At 39.4% G+C, this 13781-nt stretch overlaps 2 protein-coding genes across 2 annotated transcripts in view; one reads left to right on the top strand and one right to left on the bottom strand.

Annotated features, from left to right (window-relative positions):
- pnmt (phenylethanolamine N-methyltransferase) overlaps window positions 1-7390 on the top strand; it is a 43356-nt gene extending 35966 nt beyond the window's left edge. The window contains exon 3 of the mRNA XM_082152869.1: window positions 5580-7390. Coding sequence (XP_082008995.1) covers window positions 5580-6018 — 439 coding nt within the window. The 3' untranslated portion in view covers window positions 6019-7390. The remainder of the gene's footprint in view (window positions 1-5579) is intronic.
- Window positions 1-13781, bottom strand: part of LOC309485771 (uncharacterized protein) — a 506515-nt gene that overhangs the window by 59193 nt on the left and 433541 nt on the right. The window lies entirely within an intron of this gene.

Genomic DNA, 13781 nt, shown 5'->3' with positions numbered 1-13781 from the left:
AAGTCGAGTCGACGTTGACTAGTCACTCACGTCATTCATAAAAACACAAGAGATGGGACTGCTTTGCAACATGCCCCAATTTGCAATTTATTAGCAGAAAATGATACAGATGCTGACAGACAGTTCATAATATGTTGCAACTTAACGGTAACAATGCAACAATAACTCCCGTTTTAGTGCAAACATTTTTTAGTGATGCATTATGTTGGCATAACAATGCCATTTATGCAAGATGGGCTGTAAGTAAGCCTACTCACTGTCACAGTCCTGCTCATTCACAGTTTTTACTTTTCGATCATGGTTTGCATGTTTAGTGAAGTTTCTAATTGACCGTTCGCAAAGACCCTCACCCTTTAGTTACTGTTGCTATGTCCGACACAGTGAAATATACATCACGGAGCAGAGAGGACACTGACAACGTGCTGACAGACAGGACAGAGCAGGTTACTTTTAATATGTAAACAAAGTCTCAACTTTCATATTTGGTCATTTTATAAAGAAATGTAAACAATAAATACCGTTTTGTGGCTCTTTAATGTGTCGTGACAGATCGCTGTAGAGCCTCTTAAATCTGCTCGTGAACCGATCATCTCTTCCTTCTAGTTAATTTATAGCATCAAATAAACATGAATATACATAAGAAGGAATGTTGTTTTAACTGCAGAAAGACGTCAGTACACACCGTTATTCAAGTTCAAATCCTCCAACGTTAATCTACTAACTCTCCTGCTTTGTCGGACAGAAATGGCGGATTCGGCGGATTATGATTGGTCAGATTGCCTGTCAATCAAACTCCCTGCGAAGGGTAAATTTACTGCTGTCGAAATGATTTGCATTCCTCACTTAACATTAGCGGATGCCTTTTCAGATGAGTGTGCATTGCACTTGTACTTTTGTTGTACTTCAGGACAGACTTACTTTCCAAGTGACATTTTTACAAGCTTCATCTTTAGTGAAGTATTTCCACACACTTGATGGTGACAATCATAGTGTCACATGATCAACGCGACTAGTCGACGTCAAGCTTAAAGCGTCACGGCATTGCATTAAGGTCGACTAGTCGACTAATCGACTAGTCGGTTCAACCCCTAGTCCAAAGTGACTTACAAATGAGGACTAAAGCAAGCGAGTCATCGTGAAGAGGCAAAAACAACGCAAGAAGTGCTCAAAATACAAAGTTCAGGCATTGCTCAGAGTAGCATAAGCCAGACAAGGGAGGATTAAAGGAAAAGGAAAGATTTTTTTGAGTCTGGATTAGTTTTAATTTTGAAGGTAATGCACCCCAAAATATACCAAAATTTGTGTATGTCTGCGCAAATCATTTTACTCCAGACTGCTTTGTAAACGAGGGGTAATACAAGGCAGGCTTTCCTAAAAAGTTGTTACTCGAGGATGGATCAGTACCAACTGTTCGTGATCCAGCTTACAGTCTCGAGATCGATACTGGTCAGGGTAGTAATGAAAGGGAGAGCGCACACTTTATTAAAGAAATAGGAGTTGTTTTACGGATATAAAGTTTTACAGTTTATTAAGCACCCCCCGAGGCATAACGTCTGTATATATCTATTTACTGTTAGTTGTAACGAGTGGTTTTGTGTAATTCGCTGTGCATGTTGATGATAATGAAAGTTTGACAGAGTTTATGGATAAAACTTCAATGCACACTTTGTACTGTTTTGTTCAGCTCACAGTGATTTTCTGGAGTGAAAACTGACGCTTCATCTTTTGTGCAATAAACTTCATAAAACTCATTAGTAAAGTTTTGGCCATCATTCGGACGGAGTCCGCAACAACAGGCTTGTAGTGGATAGCAAGGTGACAACATAACTTATAACTGTAATTAAACTAAACTTTACCTGTTCTATCTCCATGCAGCATATATTCTCTGGCTCTAGGCATCATTGTCCAACTGAACATCATTTTTCGAACTGAACACTGCAGTACAGTTTCTGAATTTTATTGCGTGAGATTGTCCTGTTTTGTTGCCGGTATGCCGGAGAATGAGCTCTTGAAGCTCTGCCCTCTTTTTTTCTTCTCATTAACTATGAGAGCAGCAGCTCATTTGCATTTAAAGGGTTAGTTCACCCAAAAATTTAAATTATGTCATTAATGACTCACCCTCATGTCTTTCCTAGCCCGTAAGACCTCCGTTCATCTTCGGAATAAAGTTGTTATTTTTGTTGTTTTTTGCGCACAAAAAGTATTCTCGTCGCTTTATAAACTTAAGATTGAGCCACTGTAGTCACTTGGACTACTTTGATGATGTCTGTATTACCTTTTCTGGACATGGACAGTATACCGTACATACATTTTCAATGGAGGGACAGAAAGCACTCGGACTAAATCTAAAATATCTTAAACTGTGTTCCGAAGATGAACAGAGGTCTTACGGGCTAGGAACATGAGGGTGAGTCATTAATGACATCATTTTCATTTTTGGGTGAACTAACCCTTTAAAAGGACACACACAAAAACAGTGCATTTTTGCTCACCCCCAAAAAGTGTCAACATTTTTACATGCTATAAAATGATCTGTGGGGTATATTGAGCTAAAACTTCACATACACACTCTGGGGACATCAGATACTTATTTTACATCTTGTAAAAAGTAGCATAATAGGTGCCCTTTAAATATCTTCTAACTGTCAGAGCCTGTAGCCTAGTATAGGCAGTGCAATGCGTTGTAATTAAGGAGTAATGCAGTTGTTGCATAATGCATAATCCAATGCATCGTCAATGCGTGGCAGTGGGTATGAGTCCTTGTTGGTGACCGCATTTAGTCGCCGAAAGTCCATGCAAGGGCGCCAGCGGTGAAAGCGCCCACACTCTCTCCTTCACGTCGACGTTGGTTAGTCAGCTCCTCCCTGCTCTGTTCTGCGGAGGTTCTCTGCCCGAAGCGGCGGTTGAGAGCAGCGGTGAGGGCCTGGAGATCACGCCGCTCCTCAGGAGACAGATCGATGAGGACTTGGAGCGCCGAACCCTCCAAGGCAAGGGCCAAGTGAATCGTTGTCTCCTCGCAAGCTCCATCCATCGTGGAGAGCGGCCAGGTTGACTTGTGACAGGTAGGGATTCAGGGGCGTCAACCCGCCATATCGTGGCAGCTTAGCGGGCGATCGTGTGAGGGGGAACTTAATTATCCATTGATCCATTGGATCTATTTGGATGTTCAATCCATTGATTTGGAGTGTCAGTGTGACGGCCGGAAGTTCATTCTGCCTGCGACTAGGAGAGCGGTACACTGTCCGGTGAACGATGGTGCCGTCAGTCCGGTGCGGAGCCCTCCTTTCTGGCACCCTCAGGGGATTGCTGTCCAGTCTCCAGCGAAATGTAACATGTTCAGTCGTTTCCTGTCATGTTTCAGGACACCGAACATTTAACACCCCCCCCCCCCCCCCCCCCCAGAAAAACGAAGTGTCAAAACTTTGCAGGCGCATATGTGGACACAAGAGTTGCAAACTCTGTGGGAGGACAAAGGGGCCGTAGAACATGTTCCCCTCCCAGACAGAGAGCCTGACTACTACAGCCAGTACTTTTTGTTTCCCAAGAAAGATGGGGGGTTGCGTCCAATTTTAGATCTTCGTGGTTTGAACCATTTTCTCCAAACATACAAGTTCAAGATGCTAACAGTCAAAATGATTGTGTTTCAGATACAATCCATGGGTGGGTTTATTACGATCGATCTTGAGGACACATACTCTCATATAGAAATTCTGCCACAACACAGGAAGTTCCTGAGGTTTACTTTTGGTGACGAAGCTTACCAGTATTGGGTCCTTCCATTCAACCTTGTCTTGTCACCCTGCACATACACAGAATGTATGGATGCAGAAATGGCTCCTTTGCAACTCCAGGGCATTCGCATTTTGAATTACATAGATGACTGGCTGATTTTGGCTCAGTCTCAAGAGCTTGCACTTCGACATCAGGATGTCATCCTTGCTCATCTCAAATCTCTGACTCCAAGAAAAGCATTCTCTCTCCTGCCCAGAGGATAAGGTATTTAGGGGTCGTATGGGACTGGACACAACTGTCTCCTGTTGCATACATAAATCGCCAAGGCAGACTGCATTCACGCCGCCTGAACAGGCTGGTGCAGCAGGTTCTGCTTTGGGCTCAGAACAAGTTCCTGTCCCTCAGGGTGATTTTCAGTCCAAGGCATATAAATATGGGAGCAGACTTACTGTCCAGACAGCCTGTGACACGCAGGGAATGGAAACTCCACCCCGAAGTAGTCAAACAAATTTAGGAAAAACTTTACGATGCATAGGTGGAACTCTTCACCTCATTCGCTCTCAGGAGTCCTTGCCAAGGTCTGTCCACAAGGGTCTTGCATCTTGCTGATAACACCTCGTTGGAGTTTGGTTCTCAGACCTAATATTCCTCCTTGACAGCTCGCTGTGGGTAATACCGATCAGGAGAGACCTCTTATCTCAGGTACAGAGGACGGTATTTCATCCCCGCCCGAGCTTTGGAACCTTCATGTTTGGCCCCTGAGGGGGACCAACTAAGAGATGCTGGGCTTCCATCTGACGTGTTGGAGACTCTTCTAAGTGCTAGGGCTCCCTTTTGAAAGATGATGTACTACCCTTCATGGGATTTAGCCATAGTGCTCGAGGGCCTTTTGAGTCTCTAGAGTCAGCTCCTGACAAGCTTCTGACTCTAATGATGGGTTTTCTCATGGCTATTACTTCTCTAAAGAGAAGTGGGGATTTGTAGGCTCTGTCGGTCTCGCCATTCTGCTTAGACTCTGCCCCTGGACTGGTCAAAGCTATTTTGCACCCTCACCCTGACTATCTTCTTAAAGTTCCATTCTCAATCGTACATCCAGTCATTCTCGAAGCCTTCTGTCCTCCACTGTTCACTATGCTGGAACAGGAAAGGATCCACTTTCTGTGTCCACCTGCGTCCACCGCACCAGCCAGTGGCGTAAGTCAGAGTAGCTTTTCATACGCTGTAAAGCTGCAACTGGCGTCAGCTGCCACCAAGCATACTATATCACATTGGCTGAGCGATGCCATTGCCCTAGCCTACGAGGTGTGCCATCAAGCTTTGCCTCCAGAAGTTAGGGACCATTCTACTAGGAGTTGCATCATCCAAGGCTTTGGCAAGAGGTAACCCCTTGCAACAAGTATGAGATGCGTTAGGCTGATCCTCTCCGCACACATTTATCAGGTTCTATAGTTTGGATGTTCATGCTCTCATGTCCTTGAGTCAACTTCCCAAGCTCACGTCTGAGACCTCTCCAACATTTGTGTGCACACACTACACAATCTTGTGGGGTCCAGACACTTCCAGTGCAGCGGAGTTGGTATTCTCATTCCCATTAGCGTTATGAAGTATGTCATTCAGAAATATGTCATATTACAAAAGTAAAAATGGCTGTGAATGCAATGTAAAAGCAAGTATAAACAGTACAGATATAACATTTGCATTGAGGAGATTTTAAGCATGAAATCTTCAAATCAGTAAATAAAAGATGTTTTATTTTATTTTAATCAATTGGATGCAAACACCACATAAAAAGTATCTGTAAGAAGGCAAATGTCTAATTGTGTCTTGGACCTTTTGATTTTCTCTAGTTCATCGGCTTGGGTAGAGAAAGCTACACGTCTTCGCTCAGTTGTGTCTAATGTGCTGCCCCTTGATGTACACCAATCCTGCCCATTATCACCAGGGTTCTTGCCCCCTTCTGGAGCTGACTGTCTGGTGTCATCTTTCTGCCTTGAGAGTGTAAGCCATGACTTACTTTCCTTCACCAATGCCTTAGGCCACATCTCCAGCCTGCTTAAAAAAGGTGGATACCTCCTACTTATTGGTGCCCTGGGAGAGAGCTTCTACATGGGTGCTCCAGGGCTGTACATTCCTGTGGTCCCTCTGGATGAGTCTCAGGTCTGTGCTAGCCTGAAGGCCAGTGGATATGAGCTGTTGCATCTTTGTATTTACCACCTGCCATCAGATATGAAGGTGGGAGTAGATGATGTCACTGGTGTGTTTTTTGCAAAAGCCAAGAAAGCATAAACATTTTAGTTGAAGAATACATGAATTGGAAAGGTAGGGAATTCATGTATGTTCTTTATATTGCTTCACTTTTACTGTGATTAAAAGATATTGAAAACAATCATATTGTCATACAAAGCTGAATTGACTTCATTCACTGCATATAAACTCTGCAAAAGTTAAAAAGTTCAATTAGCAATGATTGCTAATGTTTGGCTTCACTCGTTAAAATTCACCTCACAGCTAAATTTACCTCATTCATTGCCGCTAAGCTTATCAAAAGTCCTTTTTTAGAATTCTGTATTTTAAAGATAATTTTGTAAACCCCAAATAAGCTTTACATATCTTTATTGATAAGGGTTTAAACAATATTTTTCATGCTTGTTCAGTGAACCATAAACAGTTATTACACATGCACTTGTGGAACACTCCTTAAAGGGTTAGTTCACCCAAAAATGAAAATTCTGTCAGCAATTACTCACCCTCATGTTGTTCCAACCCCGTTTGACCTTCGTTCATTTTGGAACACTAATTAAGATATTTTTGATTAAATCTGAGAGCTGGATCACTCCTCCATAGGCTTCTAAGGCATTATAACTTGCTGGCCCAGAAAATGTATTAACCCTCTGAGGTCTGAGGGGTTTTTGGTGTCCTTGAGATGTTCTGACATGCCCTGACATTTGTGCTTTTTTCAGTTGCTTATAAACATATTAATGGCAAAGGTATAATTACACTCTATTTAGCACAAACAGGGCTACCATAATATGTGAGCAACATGCATGTACATGTTTGTATTTTTGAGAGAATAATGTTTATGCATGGTTATTGAAAAAACTAAAAACGAAAGTTTCTGAAATAAGGCCACAAAACACATACTAAATACGTGTCAATAAGACTTTTGACTAATTGATGTCTTTGCCTAGAGTTTTTTCTTCAAAATGATGTGAAAATCATCCTGCCCTTATCATTCACATAACACAATACATTGATTTAAATCTTGTAAAACACTTTTTGTTTGTAAAGGCAATATGCGCAAGGGGCGTCAACCATTCAACAGCATCATGCATATGTAGTGATTCACACCTGAGGAGACAATGGGGCCCGCATACTTAATGAGCCATTCATTCAGGTGTGTCACCTATAGCCACAAGAAAGAATGCAAGAGCAATATATATACAGTATATATATATATATATATATATATATATATATATATATATATATATATATTCTACCAAATTGGTTCACAGTTGGAAGCATGTCAATTTATTTTTTTATTTTTTTCACAAATTTTGCTTGCAAATTGTATAATATCCAAGGAAAACATGTCTATTAATTGTGCAGTTAATTCTCATACTGTATTTTCAGTTTTGGAATATGTATCCTCTCCCCAAATTTGTCAATAATAAAACACAATAAAATTATTTAAAGAAAATGCTTATATTTACCTTTTAAAAAAATTTTCAAAACCAACTTGTAAATATATATTTTTTTATTAAAAAGGTTACAATTACAACAACAATTGAAGTGTAATCTTTCTTTGTAAAAACTAAAGTATACATTTTATCATACATATTTCAAAGTTAAGGATTCATTACTTCGAATATAGCCTACATTGACAAAACATACTATATTTAACATATTAGCAAAAATTGGCAAACAAAAGCTTATTTGAGGTGGCAGATATTTTACAGTAAAAATGTGTAATCTATCCAAAACTAATCAACGAAATGTTGTCTTTCATTTGTCTGTAAAATAGGTCTTTCGTTTTTATTATAAGGAATATAAATGTTAATTTGCAGTTTAATACGTTGCTTATACAAATACATTTTATTTCAACATATTTCAATCGATTTTACTCAGTATAGCAAAATAGTTTGCTAAAAGCAGATCATTCATTCACACACAGAAACGCAATTCAAATTTAAACCGTCTTTTTGCGAGTTGTGGTAAACAGCGCATCTCTGCGTTCATTCATTCACACAGAAACGCGATTTACTTGAGAATGAAAAAAAAAACTTACTACATTATTCCATCCGTTGCTCCTTGAAATACCAGCACTTCTGAGGTAAGTTTTTCATTATTATTATTCCTCACAGCGCTGCGAGACAGTGTAGACAAGTACACTTATCTGAATAAACTTGATGTGTTTTCTCGAGCTGATATGTGGGCGTTCACAGTTTGTATGGGATCGTCTCAGTCATTTGCGTTTGAATAGCGCGCGCTCTCCGTGGGCGGGGCCGATTAAAACGTAATGAGATGAGATGAGCTCGACTGGAATCGCTCTCTTTTAATACAGATTTCACAAGATGAGAATATTTGTTTTTTATATAAATTACTTCATTTAAAAGAAGAGAATTCAAGCTTCATGCCTGTGTGTCTGTATGCCTGTTTGACTGAGTATTCGCTGAGTTATTGTTCATTTTCGGATGCATTTCAGAATGGACTTCACTGGCAGAGAGAAGGCAGAACTCGCTTCGTGTTTATTTTTCTTTATTTGGCAAAAAGCACAACACTTTGTTTTTATTGTGAGTATACACAAAAATAATACACATTTAACAGAATCGATTGATGTATGAAACTCCTATGGAAAATCAAAGTCAACAGAGTATTTATGAGTTTCTTTTACATTGATAAAAAAAAAGCGAGCTGGTATCGCCGGCGATACCGTAGACCTCAGGGGGTTAAAGATATCATTAATATAGTCCAAGTGACTACAGTGGCTCAATCTTAAGTTTATAAAGCGACGAGAATACTTTTTGTGCGCAAAAACAAACAAAAATAACGACTTTATTCCACTATTCATTTCCTTCTCTCTGGGCCTCGAGTTTTTTCACGTAGTATAACTGCGCAGCGCTTCTGTGTTGTACGTCACACGCATCACACACATGACCAGCGTCGGCCAATAGTGAGCCTACGTGTGACGTACAACACAGAAGCGCTGCACAGTTATACTACGTGAAAAAACTCGAGGCCCAGAGAGAAGGAAATGAATAAATGAATATAATGCCATAGAAGCCTATGGAGGAGTGATCCAGCTCTCAGATTTAATAAAAAATATCTTAATTTGTGTTCCGAAGATGAATGAAGGTCTTACGGGGTTGGAACAACATGAGGGTGAGTAATTACTGACAGAATTTTCATTTTTGGGTGAACTAACCCTTTAATACACTAACAGTTTTTACAGAGGTAGACACTAAAGAGGAAAGTTAGGATAGTGTTACAGGGAGACCGAAAGGACAGCTAATCGTATCATGTGTAACCATATGTCTCCCCATACAGTATGTGTTAGAGAACGTGTAAATGTCTTGGTAGAAGAGTGGGACAACATTTTACAGCAAGTACTGGCAAATCTGGTGCAGTCCATGAGGACATGTATGTACTGTAGTACTTAAAGCAGTTAGTGGCTACACCAGATACTGATTTTTATTTTTGACCCTCCCTTTGTTTAGGGACTCATTTAATTTCTGTTTGTCAAATGTCTGTGAAACTTGTTCAATTTATGTCTCAGTTGTTGAATATAATTTCATACAAATACCTACATGTTAAGTATTTGATGGAAATAAAAGCAGTTGAAAGTATTGTTTAGTATTGTGTCTTTGAATATCATACATGACAGTTCATTAACCCTCTATGAATGAATTATGACAAGCTGAGTCAGGATTTGTTTTTACTGTTTTTATTCTCCTCCAGGCATGAAAAAAAGCATAGGCTACTTGTTTATTTACTCTAATTTATTTTATAATTTACTTGATTTTATCACTGGAAATGACGCATGCAAAATCTAAATCTCTGTCCATTATTTTGCAAGCAATTGATGATAAAAGAAATCTTTGCACAATATTGGAAATATTTACATTTTAAACCATGAAGGCGAGCTAGTAGATATCACATAAGCAATGTGCCATCTTTGCTCTAGAGTTATGCCAGTGAAGAAGTCTCAAACCCCAGTCAATTATTCACTACAGAAAGTGAAAGTAAAAACATCTAACGCTTCATTAACGGTGCATATTCTCTCAGAGACGATGAGAGCTAAATCTATTTCAGTGTGCTTATAACGGTATATAACTGTCTTAATTTATTTTCTTAATTATCTTGGGGCCCATCAGTAGTGAAAAAATTAGAAGAGAAGTATTTTGGGTTAAACAAGTTGTTTTTTAAATGAGGAGTAAGCTAATCTAACTAATCTTTTATTTTCCTCACAGCTTGTCGGTTATGGGCTGATGCACTATAAAATTATTGTGGGGCGAACTAATTGTAGCCTAATATTAATTGAATAATAAAAGTAGTAGTAATTATAATAATAATTTAATACATTAATTGGAAATGTCAAATCCTCTTGATGAGGTCGATAGCTTGATGCTGATCATTTTCTGATCATCGTCTATCAGCTGATCATCATCTATCGATCGGCACAACCTGGCACGGGGGTTATTGCGGGGCCCTCCAACAAGTGACTGGATATGCAAATGAAAGATATTTATTTTATATAAGGGTAAGTTTTCTCTTTTTGTGAAAGGAAATAGGTAGCTCAGATCCAGTGGGTTTAGTCAGCCAACAGAAGGCAAGCGCATATAACGTTGACGGGTCGAGTGACAGGTTGTGTGGCAGCTGCCCCTAGCGGTGACGGGTTGAGTGACAGGTCGATTGGCAGCTCCCCCTGCCACGCAGAGATTTTACCCCCTCTCAAAATAATGCAAAAAAGGTTCTGCTCTGGAGTAAACCGTGACGTCATCGTCCAGCTCAGTTCAGTTCTTGTATAATAGTGTCAGTGCAGGCAGATCAATATTATTGTTGAATATTAAATTAAATATGAAATTTAATGTCCCCAACTAAGCAAGCCAAGACAATGGCAACAATGGCACAAAACTTTACGGGGATAGAAGCACAAAGCAAACTGGCAACGGCACATACCACATTTTGAGGAACACGTACACACATGTGCTACAACATGAGGAAGCAAGCTGCATTTACACTTGGCATTAACATGCGACCTGTATCCGGATGTGGTCAACATACACATTGAAAAGAAAATGTTATCCGATCAGTGTGTCCAGGTTAGGAAGTAGTCGAGGACGCATTGTGATCGGATCTCAGTGTAATGTAAACCCAATCCAGCCATCGTGTCTGCATTCACAGGTGGACGTCACACAAAACCCCGCCCACTGTCATTATTCCCCCTCCTCTCTCCGGAACTGAGAGCTGTGTGGTTTTGTGATATAGTCGAAAGCGAAGTACATCTAGGCTACATCGCAAATATACTGAAATGTTTGCCTTCGCAGTTCGCACCCGAAAGTTGCAGAACCATTCATTTTCTGTAAAGAACGTGCATTTTCCCACCACAGCTGGCAACATTCTTGGACCCATATGTTTCTCTGTACCTTTTCCATTACGGCATCTATCCACATTATTAGTAACCTACTTGCAGCCTCTTCATCATCCTCATTTTGCGAGATTTGTAAAATGTCCCTCGACTGAAAACTGTTTTTAAAAGAAAACCCACCACTTCAGGTCGACTTTGCACCGGAGCCATCCTTTTTTTGTGTGTGTGTGCGAGATCCGATCTGTTATCCAGATACAGAAGCCACTTGATGTGGACAGGTGTAAATGCACCGTGTCCTGATTGGCTTATGATCGGATCACGGTGATCACGTTAATGCCAGAGTCATTCTACGAAACGGGTGCCATTTGGGTCCGAAAAGTTTGATGAGATGCATAAGGCACAAACATGTCCCAAAATGTGTTTACAAATTTTAAAGTTATTCATTCATGTGTTCTTGTTAACATGATATATGATAAAAAATATTTTTTTTAAAGAATAACATACTATTTTAATCATTTTTTATTAGTTCATAGCCAATTTCACATGTCCGTGTTGACCAACATGACATTTGCATCTAAAATATCACCAAATAAGTTATGTATTTTTAAAAAACATTTATTATTTTCAGGATTATATGTGTGTCCCTTTTCACATAAGATATATTTTATTCAAAATAAACCTTATTTTTTGTAAATATTTTGTTATTTGTGTGCGTCCCTCAGTTTGACTTATCACCCCGTCACACTAATTTGTTTTATCTATAAATAATGTACTGTTGCTTTAAATGACATCACAAAGCAGAAGTGACATCATTGGAGCCTCACTCACTCACTATCTCTTTTACTCACTATCTCACTCACTCACTCACTGTCACTCACTATCTCTTTCACTCACTCACTCACGCACTCACTATCTGTGCTTAATGAAGAATGTAACATTTTATAACATTTGCAGATAGATCTGTCTCCATCATGACTCCATTAAGCGCTGCTGAGAGACAATGGCGATGCCATGCATGTCGGGATGCTGATACTGAGAGGAAGCAAAAATATCTAGAGAGTGAGCGTGTCATGAACGCGAGAGAGAAGGCAATTGCAGGTAAAAGTATGTTTATTAAGATAAACAGAGATGCAGGGCCGTGCAGAGACCTCTGGAGGGGCAGGTGCTCAAAGTATAAAAGGGGGCACATGGAACAAGGCTTTAAATAGGGCTGTGCTCAAAATATCAATACAGCAATATATCAATATGGATGATTCTGTATCGATACGGCAGCAAATGCATTGATGCAGTTTTGAAAAAGAAACAGGAAAGACAAATTTTAAGTTTAAAAGTTAAAACATTTAAATAATTATGTGTACATATTAATAACTCTGGGATTAGAAACTGAAGTATCTTAAGTTGCCCTAACCTGATGGCTTTTCCTTCTCTGTTATAGCCTACAGAATAATAAAGAACAGCTGTTATAGTAAACTGTGTAGGACTAAATCAACGTGGCCCATGTTTCGTACAGTACAGTATAGTATAGTTTTATTTAATGCCATGTCAGCATCTGTGGCTATTTTCATGGCATAAACAGATTTACAAAAATACAAGAGTTACATTTATACAATGAAAATAAAAACAAAGCAAACAGAAAAAAAATACTTTAATACTTTACAATATTTTTAACATTAATGTGATACCTGTTTCTGGTAAATTCTTACTAAAGTCCTTAAGTGAGTTTGCTGCCTTTGCTGTTGCTGCTGCTGCTGCTGATGATGATGATGATGATGATGATGATGATACTGCTGGAGTTGATCTGAGACTGTAGACATTAAAACAAACATATAGGAGATATATTAGCTGATTAAACCATTTTTATGTGACCATGACAAGATGTAAAGATATCTGACAGTGTTTGGAACTGGCTCACTAGCTCACTGACCTGCTATAAAGCTGCAGATTCTGCCCAGGCTGTTAGGGGAGATGTTCACAGAGGCTGCTGCACACAAAACATAAGATACTGGTAAGTCTTACCAGTGTTGTGATCATTTTTAAGGCACTCTACGTTTTTTAAATAAATATTGTAATAATAATAATAGTTTAAAGTATAAATAACATAAAAAGACCAGACCCCTCGACACCCGTGAAACTTTTCTCCCTAAACAGCAAGCTAACGTAACTTCTACAGCCTACACACAGACAGCAATGTAAACAACATTTCTGCATGCTCTCTTCACGTCGTTCTTGTAAAATAATAATAATAAGTAAACAAACATCATAAGCACTTCGCTGAGAATGAAACACCACTTACCAGCAGCCGCAGAGTTGAAGATATCGTCTGGTAGTGCGCGTAGCCGCGCGAATTTTAAAAATGCGCGTGCAGCGTGAGGAATCGTCCCGGTTGAGTTCGTCAGGTGAAAGGTCATCATGTGGGTCATTTTATTTACGGCTAAATTATTATTCATTAATTTTACTAATA

Source organism: Leuciscus leuciscus (assembly GCF_965113295.1).
Source record: "Leuciscus leuciscus genome assembly, chromosome: 21".
NCBI classification, from domain to species: domain Eukaryota; kingdom Metazoa; phylum Chordata; class Actinopteri; order Cypriniformes; family Leuciscidae; genus Leuciscus; species Leuciscus leuciscus.
This window is presented reverse-complemented; position numbering and strand designations above follow the sequence as displayed.